The following is a 13,894-nucleotide window of genomic DNA, read 5'->3' as shown; positions in this document are numbered from 1 at the left end:
AGATAAATAATTTTTTTAAATTTTGTTTTTAAAATAATACTATTCGAAGTGAACGCACAAGATGTTCAAATTTTAAAAACGAAGCGGGCCCACACAGGTCCACAGAAGCCCTCCGCACCTGATTACCACCCAAACCCTTCCCCCGCGCTTTCCTTTCTTTGTTTGCTCTTGAATTTATTTAATTTAATTTAATTTTGGAACTGAAAATTCCCTTGGCCTGTAATCAGAAAAGGAAATGGAAAAGGAAAACGAATGCAGCAATCCTTCAATCCAAGAAGGAGTTCCCATCTATGGCGGAAAATTCATCCAGTACAATGTTCTCGGTAACCTTTTTGAAGTACCTGTCAAATATATTCCCCCAATTACTCCCGTCGGTCGCGGCGCCTACGGTCTCGTTTGGTAATTTTGTTTCCGTTTTAACCTTTTACGATTTTGATGTTTACATGTTTTTTTTTATGTGTATATGATTTTGAGGATTTGGTGTGTCTTATCTGTTCTCAGCTGTGCTACGAATGCCGAGACTAAGGAAGAAGTGGCGATTAAGAGAATTGCGAATGCGTTCGATAACCGGATCGATGCGAAAAGGACTTTACGGGAAATTAAGCTTCTTACTCATATGGATCACGAGAATGTGAGATTTTTTATTTTTATTTTTTCATTTTTTTGTATGGGGATGTTCGATGTTTTGCTGGATTTCCCAGGGATGAGCTGAAATTTTTGAATTTTAGATTACAAGATTTGCCATGCTAGGTTGTGAATTTCTGTTTGCGGGCTATTAATTGATATAATCATACTTGATTTCTGTTTGTAGATTATTAAGATCAAGGATATTATTAGGCCACCTGACAAACAGGAGTTCAATGATGTGTACATTGCGTATGAATTGATGGATACAGATTTACACCAGATTATATGCTCATCCCAGGAACTTACCGAGGACCACTGTCAAGTAAGTTCACGATGATTCGGAGGATTATTGCAAATTTGCAATTGGTGATTCTAGATTCACTATTTTGTGTTTATTTGCAATTATGTTTCAATAAATGTTTGTTAGACAAGATTTATCAATCACAGAGGTATCGTATGTCTTGTGGGATTAGACAATTAATGATGTATGATATATATTTAATCTTTTGTAGAACCCGAGTCAAACGTAGGATGAAAATAATGATGTATAATCAACTAATGTCTCGTCCTTCACATTGACCGGTGCCTAATTGGGATATGAATATTTGATTTTAGTTTTAATGGTCTGAATTTATTAGTGTTATGCTTGTTGGATACAAATGCAATTCACATCCAATTTTTGCTTTACTTGGGTTAATTTCTTCCTTGTTATCATTAGTCGATATTGATCAGCTATAAAGAGGGCCTCAATTAATTTCTTATTTACACTCCTTGCTGTTACTAAATACTTAAATCTTTTGAGATCTTTACTCCTTGAATGGGTTGATCTCCAATTGTCTACTGAACTGGTTAATACACGACTTTGAAATTGAATGTGAACTAGCTTTTCCACCCCACCCTAGACTGCCTTTTGTTGCTGGAAAGACCAGTATCAATGATTTGCATTATTTTTTCCTGACTGTTGAATACTCTCTGAAACAATGTTTGGCTTGGCAGAACCCCCCTTACATTACAATTTTAATGCCGACAGGGATTTGTTGACTTGATGCAGTACATAATATTCATTGTTCCACTTGTGGTGCATTCAGAAATTGCATGCCAGACATTTTCTTGTTCATGCATGAAGATACTAATATTTGTATAAATTTCATGTCCTAGATAGTAACATTCGGGCTAGTTTTTCAAGAACTGTATCATTATTATAGCGTCATCTTGTCTTTGGTTACGCAAGCCCAAAATTTTGGGTATGGCATTAATATTTCAGCTTTTACAGATGTTAATATTTTGTATGCCACCCGTTTCTTGTCTTGTAGTATTTTCTGTATCAGCTGTTGAGGGGACTTAAGTATATACATTCTGCTGATGTTTTGCACCGAGATCTGAAGCCCAGCAATTTACTTCTTGATGCAAATTGTGACCTCAAGATTTGTGACTTTGGGCTCGCAAGAACCACCTCAGAGACAGATTTCATGACAGAGTATGTTGTGACCCGATGGTATCGTGCTCCTGAATTATTACTCAACTGCTCAGAGTATACTGCAGCAATTGATATGTGGTCGGTTGGCTGTATATTAATGGAGATAATCAAAAGAGAGCCCATTTTCCCGGGTAAAGACTATATTCAGCAATTGGGCCTAATAAATGAGGTACCCTTCCTTTGCTACCACATAGGATAACCTGTTTTATGAATTTTGGTGCAAAGTAAATTTTGGTTTCCTTTAAAAGATGACATTCTCGCAGAATGAACTTAAGCCACACATATTGTTTCTTCTTGACAACATAACTTTAGGCTGTTACTCTTGGATTAACTTTATTGCCTACAAAATGCGGTAGCAGCTACTTGGATCTCCGGAAGATTCTGACCTCGGATTCCTGAGGAGTGACAATGCTCGGAAGTATGTCAAGCAGCTTCCCAATGTCCCCAAGCAACCTTTGTCCAAAAAGTTCCCGGACATTTCCCCAGTTGCAATAAATCTCGTGGAGAAACTGCTTGTTTTTGATCCAGCTAAACGCATCACTGGTATGCTTTCCGAATTTTTTGATACCATTAGCTTTTGAGATTAACACATTTCAGTAACCAGTTAGTTAATTTAATTGTTCTGCTGGTACAGTTGAGGAGGCACTGAACCACCCATTTTTATCAAGTCTCCATGAGATCAACGAGGAACCTACTTGCCCTTCTCCTTTTGTGTTTGATTTCGAGCAATCATCTTTGAGTGAAGATGAAATAAAGGATCTAATATGGAACGAGTCTCTGAACTTCAACCCCGAATAAATGGCAACACCCATCCGTTTCTTATTTGTTGTCTTCATCTTTTTGTTGGCTGTGGTGAATACGATGTTTTTGTTTACCATACAAGTCTCGTAAGGAAATGAGTGCATTCAATAGCCAAAGATATATGAGTGAGGTGTGAATGAGGATGCAAGAGGGGACCTTGGATCCAAATCCTTTCCTGTTCGAAAGCTGATAGTTGGAGGAATGAATCCTTTCAGCCATACTGTTGTAATCAATTTTGTATTTGGTGTCTTTGCTTACAAAACAGAAGTGCGAGGATTAAAACTGATGAAATTTTGGTGAGGTTTGTTGATTGTCGTTTTCTAATATAAAATAAGTCGGTTAATTTTATTTGATTCTTTTATTGTTTTTGTGAGCATTTTACTATTTTGTTTTGTTGGTGAACTTTTTTCATGTATAATATATATACTAATATAATTAATTAATTAATGTATGTACGTAACACTTCCGGTGTAGCACAGATTAACCCGATTGAGACTTGGACAATTCATTTTCCCCAGTTTCCACCTGAGGGCTAAGATAGATATAATGAAAGTAGTAACACGCTTTGTATCTAGGTAAACACGGTTTCCATTTTCTTGTAAAATAAACCTTTAAAACAATGTGAATAAGATTGGTTTTGTTTAGGAGTAAGACTCTCAGTGTAGTTTACACAAGATATTTGTATGAACATTTGATTTGAAAATAAAAAATAGGGATGAACTACACATTGTTTGTTTTTACGCAAAATGTTTATGCGCATCTTGTTAAAACTACATTGAGAGCGTTCGAACAAGACTGTTAATCAGATAATGGTTTTTTTTTAAAAAAATAAAAAAATTAGATAAACCAAGGGAAAGGGAATACCGAACACCTCCTAGAATTCACAATTTACAACGGCGGCTAAAGTAATTTTTATGTGGTCATAACTCATAAGTCTGAAGTCACTACCTTCGAAAAAAGTCTGAAGTTAAAATACGGTGAATAAGACTGCGAATGTGACTTTTTTTATTTTTCTCTATATTTATACCAAATTATGGAATTTTAATAATAATTATGGTAGACGTCAACTACATCTAACCAAAATCAAATCTCTTCCTCTAAATCAAATTAATTGATCCAAAAAAAATTATAAATGATAACCCGGGATATTTCATCGGCCCATGGCAACCCCATGACATTAAAACTCAGGTGATCTGCCACCCTGGTCCTCAAAAGCCCATGGCAGCCCCATGACATTAAAACCCAGGTGATCCACCACCCTGACACAATAAAACCCAGGTGATCTGCCACCCTGGTCCTCAAAGCCCATGGTAGCCCCGTGACATTAAAACCCAGGTGATCTGCCACCCTGGTCCTCAAAGCCCATGGCATTAAAACCCAGGTGATCTGCCACCTTGGTCTTCAAAGCCCATGACATTAAAACCTAGGTGATCTGCCACCCTGGTCCTCAAAAGCCCATGGCAGCCCCATGACATTAAAGCCCAGGTGATCCACCACCCTGGCACAATAAAACCCAGGTGATCTGCCACCCTGGTCCTCAAAGCCCATGGCAGCCCCATGACATTAAAACCCAGGTGATTTGCCACCCTAGTCCTCAAAGCCCATGGCATTAAAACTCAGGTGATCTGCCACCCTGGTCCTCAAAGCCCATGACATTAAAACCCAGGTGATCTGCCACCCTGGTCCTCAAAGCCCATGGTAGCCCCATGGCATTAAAGCCCAGGTGATCCACCACCCTGGCACAATAAAACCAGGTGATCTACCATCCTGGTACTCAAAGCCCATGACAACTCCATGACACTTAAACTCAGGCGATCTATCACCCTGGTACTCAAAGTCCATGGCAGCCCCATGACACCTACTCAAAAGTCCAGGGCAGCCCCTGACATCTATTTGAAAGCCCAGGGCAGTCTATGCTCTGGCACCTCTCTTGTAAGTCCCGGAGGTTTGAGGCCCGGGCATTTACTTGAGAGTTCAGGATGGAGGCTATAGCATGTCACTCGAGTTTGGAGACTAGTTTTTTCGGGATAGCGGAGCAGGTCCTAGCCCGACTATCTTTAGGATGAGTGGTGATGCCCCGGTAAAATATCCCGGGTTATCACCAAACCCGAGTGATTGTCGATAGCCCGGATGCGAGATGGTTTCTAGGTAGGTGGCAAGAGAAGATCAGCGAAACAGGAAAAATGTGTCTTTTCTTTCCTTGCCAGAGGAGTCTTGCCTTGCTAAGAGGTCTCTTCCCTTGCCAAGAGGTCCCTTGCCTGGCCATGGTATGTCCTTCCTTCCTAGGCAGAGAACCCTCCGGAGCACCCTGGCCCCGAGCACCCCGTCGTCCCGAGCACCCTAGCGTCCAGCACCCTGGCATCCAGCAACCTGGCCTCCCAGCACCCTGGTGTCTAGCACCCTGGCATCCAGCACCCTGGCCTCCCAGCACCCTGGCGTCCAGCACCCTGGCCTTCGAGCACCCTGGCCTTGAGCACCCCGTCATCCAGGCTAGAGGACCCTTCCCGAACCAAATCAGAACACGGGTCCCACAGCATGGGCATCATCAGGGATTGCCAGAAAACTAATAAATAGGTATGGGCTTTATCCGAAAATTGCGGGAAACATCTTGTCATATTTAATCTTGTCAGAAACCCATACTGTGCAATTATTGGGATGAATTCCTATAAATACCAGGCTTTGTGCCCTGGCCATGGTATGTTCTTCGACATCTTCACAATACATACTCATATTTACACACTCAATTTCTCAATCTCTCAATATCATAAGCCCACTCCATACATCTTAATCTAACTTAAGCATCGGAGTGGCGACGCCGGAGAACCCCTCCGGCTCCCCCACTGACGAGTTTCCTTGTTTCTGATATGTAGAGGAACTTCACGACGAGGCGAGAAAGCTTGCTGCTATTTTTATCTCGGGGTCATACCCACCCCCGGGTACACATTTTATGATAATCGCATCCATAAACAATTGTTATTTTTTTACTATCATCGTTATAAACTGCTCCCCTTTTATTGTTCTTCACAATGAAATTGATCTTCAACTGTGTAATAACTTAGAAGTGACTCTCCCGTTAAAAGAGCTTCTATTGATGCCGCATATTTCATGGACTTAAATGGGTGCATCTATCCTTCAAAAAAAAAAAAAAAATGAAAAAAATGGGTGCATCTGATTTTGAATTTACTATTAATACTTCCTATTTGCTCTATGAATCTTATTATACAAATTGTGCGATAGATATTTTATCATTTATAAAATCGTTACAGATACAAAATTTTTAGTGTGAGAAATTTATTCTAAGGATCACGTACGTCTCAAAGTCTCAAGCACAAAATTTTTAGTGTAAAATAGACTAATAAGATAACTAAAATCTCATTCGATATTTGCGCGTACAATCCTCTGCTTTTTAAATATGTTGCTTAAAACCCCGTAATTTTTAGATATTTTCTCTCTTTTTATCCTCTATAATAGCTTTATTTATTATTATTATTTTTTTAATGTAGTAGCTAACTTAAAACACTATCTAAAGTAAAAAAAATATTGAAGATATCTTTGGTTCTATTTAAGATCTATAAATTTATTTTTATAAAAGTATTTTTTTTACAAATTTTTAATTAATTTTTTAAAAGTTGTTTTTAAAAATAAATATAAGTTCAGATTTTGAAAATTATTCTATAAAAACATTTTTAGAGTTGAAAAGTTGTTTGGGTAACTATTTTAAAAAAATGATTTCTAGGTAAAAATAATGAAGGAAATGTTTGGAAAGTAATTATTCTATAACAACCCTTTAATTCTCGTTTAACTAAATTTACTCATTTTGTATGTTGGTCCTCTAAATTTATCCATTTTATAGTTCTATCATGTAAGTATTCAATTTAGAGTTTAAGTCATGTAAGTTAGTTTATGTTTTGGTTTTTTAGTCTTTTTTTTTCACTGAGCACCGAAAATATCAGACATTTTTCAGTGTGACATTAGCATTTTTTGATATCACGTCAGCAGTTTCAACGTGTAAAAACTTCAATAAAAAAGTATTAAACCAAACATAACTTAAATTATATGACCAAAACCAAAAATTAAATATTTGTGGAACCAAAATACAAAATGGACCAACTAGGATGATTATTTTAACTGTTTTCTCAAATATTTTTTAAAATGTCCAGAAAAAATTTCATTAAAAAAATACTTTAATTTTTTTCACCTTCTAAAACACCAAAAACATTTTAATTTATTTTTATAAACAAAACTTTTATTATTATCCATTAATTAACATATCTGACGGAATGAATCATATGTACTAGCAATTATGCACACGCGATGTATGTATTATATATATAGTATACAAATATCAAAATATAAATAATTTAATTTAGATGAGTTATTTGAATTGGTAATATATATAGAGAATATTATCTTAGAATAAAGTGGGGTAAGAATAATTTTAAAAATGAGAAATAAAATTTATTATATAAGAAGATAAGAAATCCAAGACGGTTGGAAAAAAAAATTGAGAAATTGCAAGCGATTTGCAAATTCAACGTGGATTTGTGGATTAAAAAGTTAGTAAGTGAGATTTTCAAATTTGATTTAGGTTTGTGAATTTTTAAAGTTATGAAATTATATTCAAATATTTCTTTGTGAAATGTCATGACAATTTATTATTAAAAAATGACAATTTAATCTCACCACTTAATTTATCATGACAGTTTTTCTAAGGGGTTAATGTATTATAATATGGTAAGATACTTTATAGTCTATAATACAAATTAAAACCCAAAAAAATAGTACAAGAAGATGATTGAAATAAAAAGAAAAGAAAAAGAGAGACGCAAATATAGTAGCAATTTAAGTTCCATTGCGAATTAATACGAGCCCATTGATTTTGTTTCCAACGGAAAACGTGTTGGCCTGCGTTTCCACAATTCACGTCACAGCACGACACATCAATTAAGGTCCAACATTATTAAAGATAAATTATAATCAAGATTAGTCTTTTTTATTGTAATAAAATGAAATTTGACTTTTTTTAAAAATCGAAATTTCGTGTAGGCGATCTGGTTTTTAACGGAGCTAGTAAAATGGATTTTGCCTTTTTGTCTTTATATATATATATCATTCGAGCAAGAAAGCCATAGATAAACAAAATATTACACCCAGAAAACGAGAAATATATCATTAAATATATTACATAAATATATATATACATTTGTTGGTATCATCAAATTTTAGTTGTTATTTTTCAGAGAGGGAAAAGAAGACATGGGGTGTTTTCCTTGCTCTGGAAAATCATCATCAAAAAAGAAGATAACCCAGAATAACAACCTCAACAATGATTATCGTCGAAGAGATGATCGTGCACAGGTGTCACAAGGTGTGTATGATCCACTTGAATACCCAGGTTTTCCATTTTCAAGATTGAATTTTTTTTTAAAAACATTTTCGGGAAATTTCTACGGGAGTGTTTGCCAGATATCTTTTTTGTTTTGATCTCTCTTTTGGTTTTTTTTAATTGATCCAAGAATCATTTTCTTTCATTTCGTCATTTCATTTTTATTGATCTTGCATGGGGTGTTTCTCCTCTTTCTTAGACATCTTAGTGATCATACAACAATTTTGATTGAATGGTTTTTATGTTTTTTTTTTTTTTAGTTTTCAAGCAGAAAAGGTTGCTATTCTTTTTCAAAATTTTTCTGTAGCGTGACATTGTATTTGAATGCATGTATACTAGAGGTCTTGTTTGAATTACTAGGCTTCTTTGGCATTTTGTTGATGGCCCATTGAAGGGTTTTAGACCGAGCCAGAAATTTTGATGACAGTAGACAAACACCCACTGAAAATCTGAAACAGGGCGAGATCTAATTTTTCGAAAATTAAACGTGAATTTTGAGTTAGGGAGCGTGGACAGTTCATGATTTCTTGGATAATCAATCGAAGACTTCATTTTATTCTCACTGTGAAACAACATGGTGATGCCTCCTGTTTAAAATAAATTATTTGTTTACATTTATGTGTTTGTAGCTGTGTGAGTTTTTCATATCAAATATATTTCATTTCTTTGTTCTTATCATGTTGTTTAGATACAGTGGGAGTTGTGAATGGGGAGCCCAGAGTTATAAATCAAGCTGCCATCGGAAACACGACAACTGAGGCTGAACCCAGTAATGAGGCACGGAATTTTGCCTATGTTGACTTAGTTGTGGCAACACAGGATTTCAAGGAAGAGTTTTTTCTTGGTGAGGGGGGCTTCGGAAGAGTTTATAAAGGTGTTTTGCAGGATACAGGGGAGGTTGGTGTCGATTTTCATTCATCGCTCAGCTTAATCGTTTCATCTGATGGTAGATCATCCTTAGCTTGGGAGGTGTTTAATGGTGGGTGACCTGAATTTGTTTTCTTGCTTTTTATACAGACTGTGGCTATCAAGCAACTTGATCATAATGGATGCCAAGGGACTCGGGAATTCTTGGTAGAAGTCATGACATTAGGCCAGACCGACCATCCGAATCTTGTGAGATTAATCGGTTATTGTGCAGAGGGAGATCAGAAGCTGTTAGTCTACGAGTACATGCCTCTGGGTTCTTTGGAGGAACATTTACAAGGTATGTCTCTAGCAAATTTGCTTCAAAATACTACTTTTTGGTATAGAGCAATGTTCTTTAGTATAGAATAGTGTTCAATTTCCCTCCCCTGATTTATTCATTCAGATCTTGGAAGACCGTTGGATTGGAACACTCGAATGAAGATAGCAGCTGGTGCAGCAAAAGGGTTGGAGTATTTGCATGACAAGATGAATCCGCCTATTATATACCGCGATTTGAAGAGTTCGAACATTTTACTTGGGAACGGATATCATCCAAAACTCTCTGATTTCGGTTTGGCAAAAGTTGGTCCTTCGGGTGATCAGACCCATGTTTCAACCAGGGTGATGGGCACATATGGATATTGTGCGCCCGAGTACGCAATGACCGGACAGCTTACTTTCAGGTCCGATATCTACAGCTTCGGTGTCGTTCTTCTGGAGATCATCTCAGGCAGAAGGGCTATTGACAATCGAAGAAACGGTGTGGAACAAAATCTCGTCTCATGGGTGAGTGTCTTCAATTTCTACTATTTCCAGTGTTAATTTACTGTTCCTTGAAGTCTAGCATCGATTCTATTGAGTCAACCCCATTCGCCTTTCATCCAAAGTGTAATGTGCCCTTGCCCTGTTCATTATACATTCTATTGGATTTGTTCATTCTGTAGCCATATCTTAGCATCCTCGGGTTTCATATTCCCTGAAGTTTCACAATGTTCTGTTCTGTCACCATGAATTCTTTGTAGAAATTCAAACCTATAGACTAAGTCTATTTTCTTGGCGATGAAATATTGTAAAGAGCTTAAGTACATGATACTACTTATTTGTTTTCAGGCCAAACCGTTGTTCAAAGACCGTAGAAAGTTTAGTCTAATCGTCGATCCGGCACTGGAAGGTCAATATCCTGTTAGAGGCTTGTACCAGGCTATTGCAATAACCGCGATGTGCGTTCAAGAACAGCCTAGCATACGTCCTCTTGTGACGGATATCGTTACAGCATTGAGTTTCCTTGCTTCTCAGGAATATGATCCCAGTGCCGATCCGATCCAATGTTTGGGAAAGACCAGCTCTGCTTCACATAGACCTAGAAGAAGAGGCACCGACTAGCGGTTCGTTCCAATGAGCTCGAACGCGACTTATCCTGGGATCAGTTTTGTACTACCTATGATCACAGGTGGTTGCTGCTTCATGCACGGTTATTCCATGTAAATGGTAATTTTTAGGTTGATTTACGTTCATTCAAAACTAAAGAAAAACAAAGGTAGATAGGAATAGTTTGCCATTGATACTTTTTAAAGCAGGTGCAAAATGCTTGAAACTTGCTACTGTATCTATTACCAGGGTTTTTTTTTTTAATACAAAAGATAAAAATATATATAGAATCCACTTTCAAGAATTAAAGGTCGTATCAATGTTTGTGTTTTCGAATTTGCAACGAAGAAATATATCCGTGAAACATACATATATTCTCCTTTTTCTTTTCTTTTTTTGTTCGGTGATGTTATATTTTTCTTTTTTTATTAGCCTTGACCTTGACAAGTTTTTCAATGTCTATTATTAAAAAAATTTGGAAAAAATTACAATTTTGTTCCCTCTTTCTCGTGTTGGTCCTTTTTCAAAGAAAGTGATTTTTTTTTTGAAAAAAACTTGTTTAATTTTGGGTTTTGATTCATTAAATTTTTGAAATTAGGTCTTGATACTCTGGAGAAAGCGCAGAGGCCACAGAAGTCAAGTGGTTCACGGCGGTCTCTCCCGTTCTTCCCGGAAGTCAGTTACTTTGAAGAGAATTTTCAGCTATTTTAGTCAAATTCCTTATATAGTAGCAGTATTTTTCAAAGCCACTATGTGAGTATTTTTCGATGCTACAACAATTGGAACCAAAATAAACAAAAAATTAAAAATTAGTGTGCCAAAAAACAAAACTTTTGAAAACTTAATAGACCAAAAACCAAATTAAATTAAACAAGTAAATGAATAAAATATATATATATATTTCCTATATTGTTGCCGTTTAAAAAAAATAAACACACATAACAAGCTAATATGAAAATATAATTAATAAATAAAAAAAAGCACAAGCCGAAAATATAAAAGTGCACTTAACCAAACAGAAAACTCCCCCATGCCAGCCTTCGACCGCCAGATATCCTATATTTTTCTCATCTTTCTGCTGCTGCTTTGTCTCTTCATTTTCTGGTGGTTCTCTTGTCCTGGTACACATAGATTTCAAGAAGTTATGAACTTTCTTGAATACCCTTTTCACTATTGTATTTAAGATCGTTGATGGAAGATATGCGAACAAATTAAAGTTATCTGTTATATCTTTCTTGCATTTTGTTTTAATGGAGTTTCTTGAATACCCTTTCCATCAGGGGCGGATCCACCATAGGAAAAGTTAAAATTTTTTTAGTTCTATATATTTAATATCTATGAGTTTAGTATATATAATATAGGCCCTCTTAAAATACATGTAAGTTTATACAGCTTAGCGGCAGAAGCTCTTTTGTGTTTATTTTCTAACAGGTTCGATTCTACATGCTCTTACTTGAATTTTATTTTTTCCCCGGTCATTCTCTCTTCTGTTTCCTTTTTTTCTTTTTTCTTGTCATCCTTTTCATTCTTAATCTCTCATTTTCTCTCTTTTTTTTTAAAAAAAAAAACTATTTTTCTCCTCTCTCACGTCACACAGAAATAATTCTTTTTCTTATTCCCCCTTCTTAATTTGTTCTTATTATCCCCCCTTCTTCTTTAACTAAATTATTATTATTTTTTGATTAATGATAAATTATTTATTTCCTAAAAATTTTAAAATTTATTCTCTAAAATTATATAAAATAAAATGACATTATAATAACAAATAAAATGAAAGAAGATATCATGTTAATCGAAAAAACAACTCCAAATATATAAAATATTTGTATATTTATTGATTATTGATATATTTAAAATTTATCATCTAAAATTACACACACTCTCTATCTTTTTGTTTCATAGATAATCACTTTTTTGTTTTTTTCCCTAAAACATATAAACTTGTACAATAATTAATTATATTTTTTCCACTTTTTATTTAAAATTAATATGCTCATATTTAATTGAGATTTTTATTACATATATAGATTATTTTAAATAAATTTTTTACACTATATAAGTATTCATTAAATAAGATAATATTGAAAATTTATTCACCAGTTGAAATTTTCAAAAAAAAAAAATATTAATATGTGTGAAAAAGAAGTATATATATGAGACGAATTGAGTATAAAATAAAATGATATATACATATATATATTTAAAATAATTAAATAACATATTTGAAATAAATAAAAGAGAATGAGAAAAATTAGAGATCGATATAGGAGTTTGTTTTGAGAGTGATCGTTTTTGTGATTACAGTTTCAAGCTCTACAACTATTATAGAAAAAAAGTCATTCTCAATCATGGATATTAACAAAATTAGGTTTCATAGCAAAATGGAGGACAATTTTCTCTTGGATGCATTGATGATATGTATTGAAATTAATTGCTAAAAATATTTGTATTGATATTATCATAAAAAAACTTCAAAAATTCTAATGAACGTCGATTCTTTTAATCTACAAATATTTTGTTCAAAACATACATTTGATGTTTAATTGATTGAATATAACTGATACATTATTTTTTTTTTTGAATCTTGTGTTTAGATTGAGACGGCCACACCCCCCCCCCCCCCCCCCACAAAGACCGAAATCCTGGATCCGCCCCTGCTTTTCATTATTGTATTCAAAATCGTTGATGGAGGGCATGTGAGCAAAATTATCTGTTAGATCTTTCTTGCAGTTCATTTTAATGGAGTTTCTTGAATACCCTTTCCATTATTATATTTAAGATCGTTGATGGAGGGCATGTGAGCAAAGTTATCTGTTAGATTTTTCTTGTCGTTTGTTTTAATGTAGTTTCGTGAATACCCTTTCCATTATTGTATTCAAGATCGTTGATGGAGGGCATGTGAGCAAAATTATCTATTAAATCTTTCTTGCCATTCGTTTTAATGTAATTTCTTGAATACCCTTTCCATTATTATATTCAAGATCGTTGATGGAGGGCATGTGAGCAAAGTTATCTGTTAGATATTTCTTGTAGTTCATTTTAATAGAGTTTCTTGAATACCCTTTCCATTATTATATTCAAGATCGTTGATGGAGGGCATGTAAGCAAAGTTATTTTAGACCTTTCTTGTAGTTCGTTTAATAGAGTTTCTTGAATACCCTTTTCATTATTGTATTAAAGATCGTTGATGGAGGGCATGCGAGCAAAGTTATCTGTTAGCTAGATCTTTCTTGCAGTTCGTTTTAATGGAGTTTCTTGAATACCATTTCCATTATTGTATTCAAGATCATTGATGGAGGGCATGTGAGAAAAGTTATTTGTTAGAT

General features: G+C 34.9%; 2 protein-coding genes across 5 annotated transcripts; both read left to right on the top strand.

The window, feature by feature from the left end:
- The first annotated feature begins 208 nt into the window (after positions 1–208).
- LOC140879644 (mitogen-activated protein kinase homolog NTF6) lies at positions 209–3,244 on the top strand. 2 transcript variants are annotated; one of them, XM_073283450.1, is made up of 6 exons: positions 209–399; positions 502–631; positions 812–949; positions 1,941–2,273; positions 2,464–2,647; positions 2,739–3,244. In XM_073283450.1, the coding sequence occupies exons 1-6, from the start codon at positions 236–238 to the stop codon at positions 2,900–2,902; spliced, it is 1,113 nt and encodes a 370-aa protein (XP_073139551.1). In that variant the 5' UTR covers positions 209–235; the 3' UTR covers positions 2,903–3,244. The 2 variants fall into 2 exon arrangements, with proteins under 2 accessions (XP_073139551.1, XP_073139550.1); XM_073283449.1 differs by having other exon boundaries at positions 2,461–2,647.
- A 4,911-nt stretch (positions 3,245–8,155) lies between these two features.
- LOC140879542 (probable serine/threonine-protein kinase PBL7) lies at positions 8,156–11,268 on the top strand. 3 transcript variants are annotated; one of them, XR_012149451.1, is made up of 6 exons: positions 8,156–8,273; positions 8,980–9,188; positions 9,309–9,498; positions 9,604–9,986; positions 10,311–10,688; positions 11,167–11,268. XR_012149451.1 is itself a non-coding variant. In XM_073283295.1 (5 exons), exons 1-5 carry the CDS (start codon positions 8,162–8,164, stop codon positions 10,581–10,583), a joined length of 1,167 nt encoding a protein of 388 aa, XP_073139396.1. In that variant the 5' UTR covers positions 8,156–8,161; the 3' UTR covers positions 10,584–10,806. The 3 variants fall into 3 exon arrangements, 2 of the variants coding, with proteins under 2 accessions (XP_073139396.1, XP_073139397.1); XM_073283295.1 differs by lacking the exon at positions 11,167–11,268 and having other exon boundaries at positions 10,311–10,806; XM_073283296.1 differs by lacking the exons at positions 8,156–8,273; positions 11,167–11,268 and adding an exon at positions 8,800–8,868 and having other exon boundaries at positions 10,311–10,806.
- The last annotated feature ends 2,626 nt before the right edge of the window (positions 11,269–13,894 follow it).

The sequence above is a fragment of the Henckelia pumila genome, chromosome 2, assembly GCF_033568475.1.
Source record: "Henckelia pumila isolate YLH828 chromosome 2, ASM3356847v2, whole genome shotgun sequence".
Taxonomy (NCBI): Eukaryota; Viridiplantae; Streptophyta; class Magnoliopsida; order Lamiales; family Gesneriaceae; genus Henckelia; species Henckelia pumila.
Note: the sequence above shows the minus strand (reverse complement) of the source record. Positions and strands in the feature narration are given on the sequence as shown.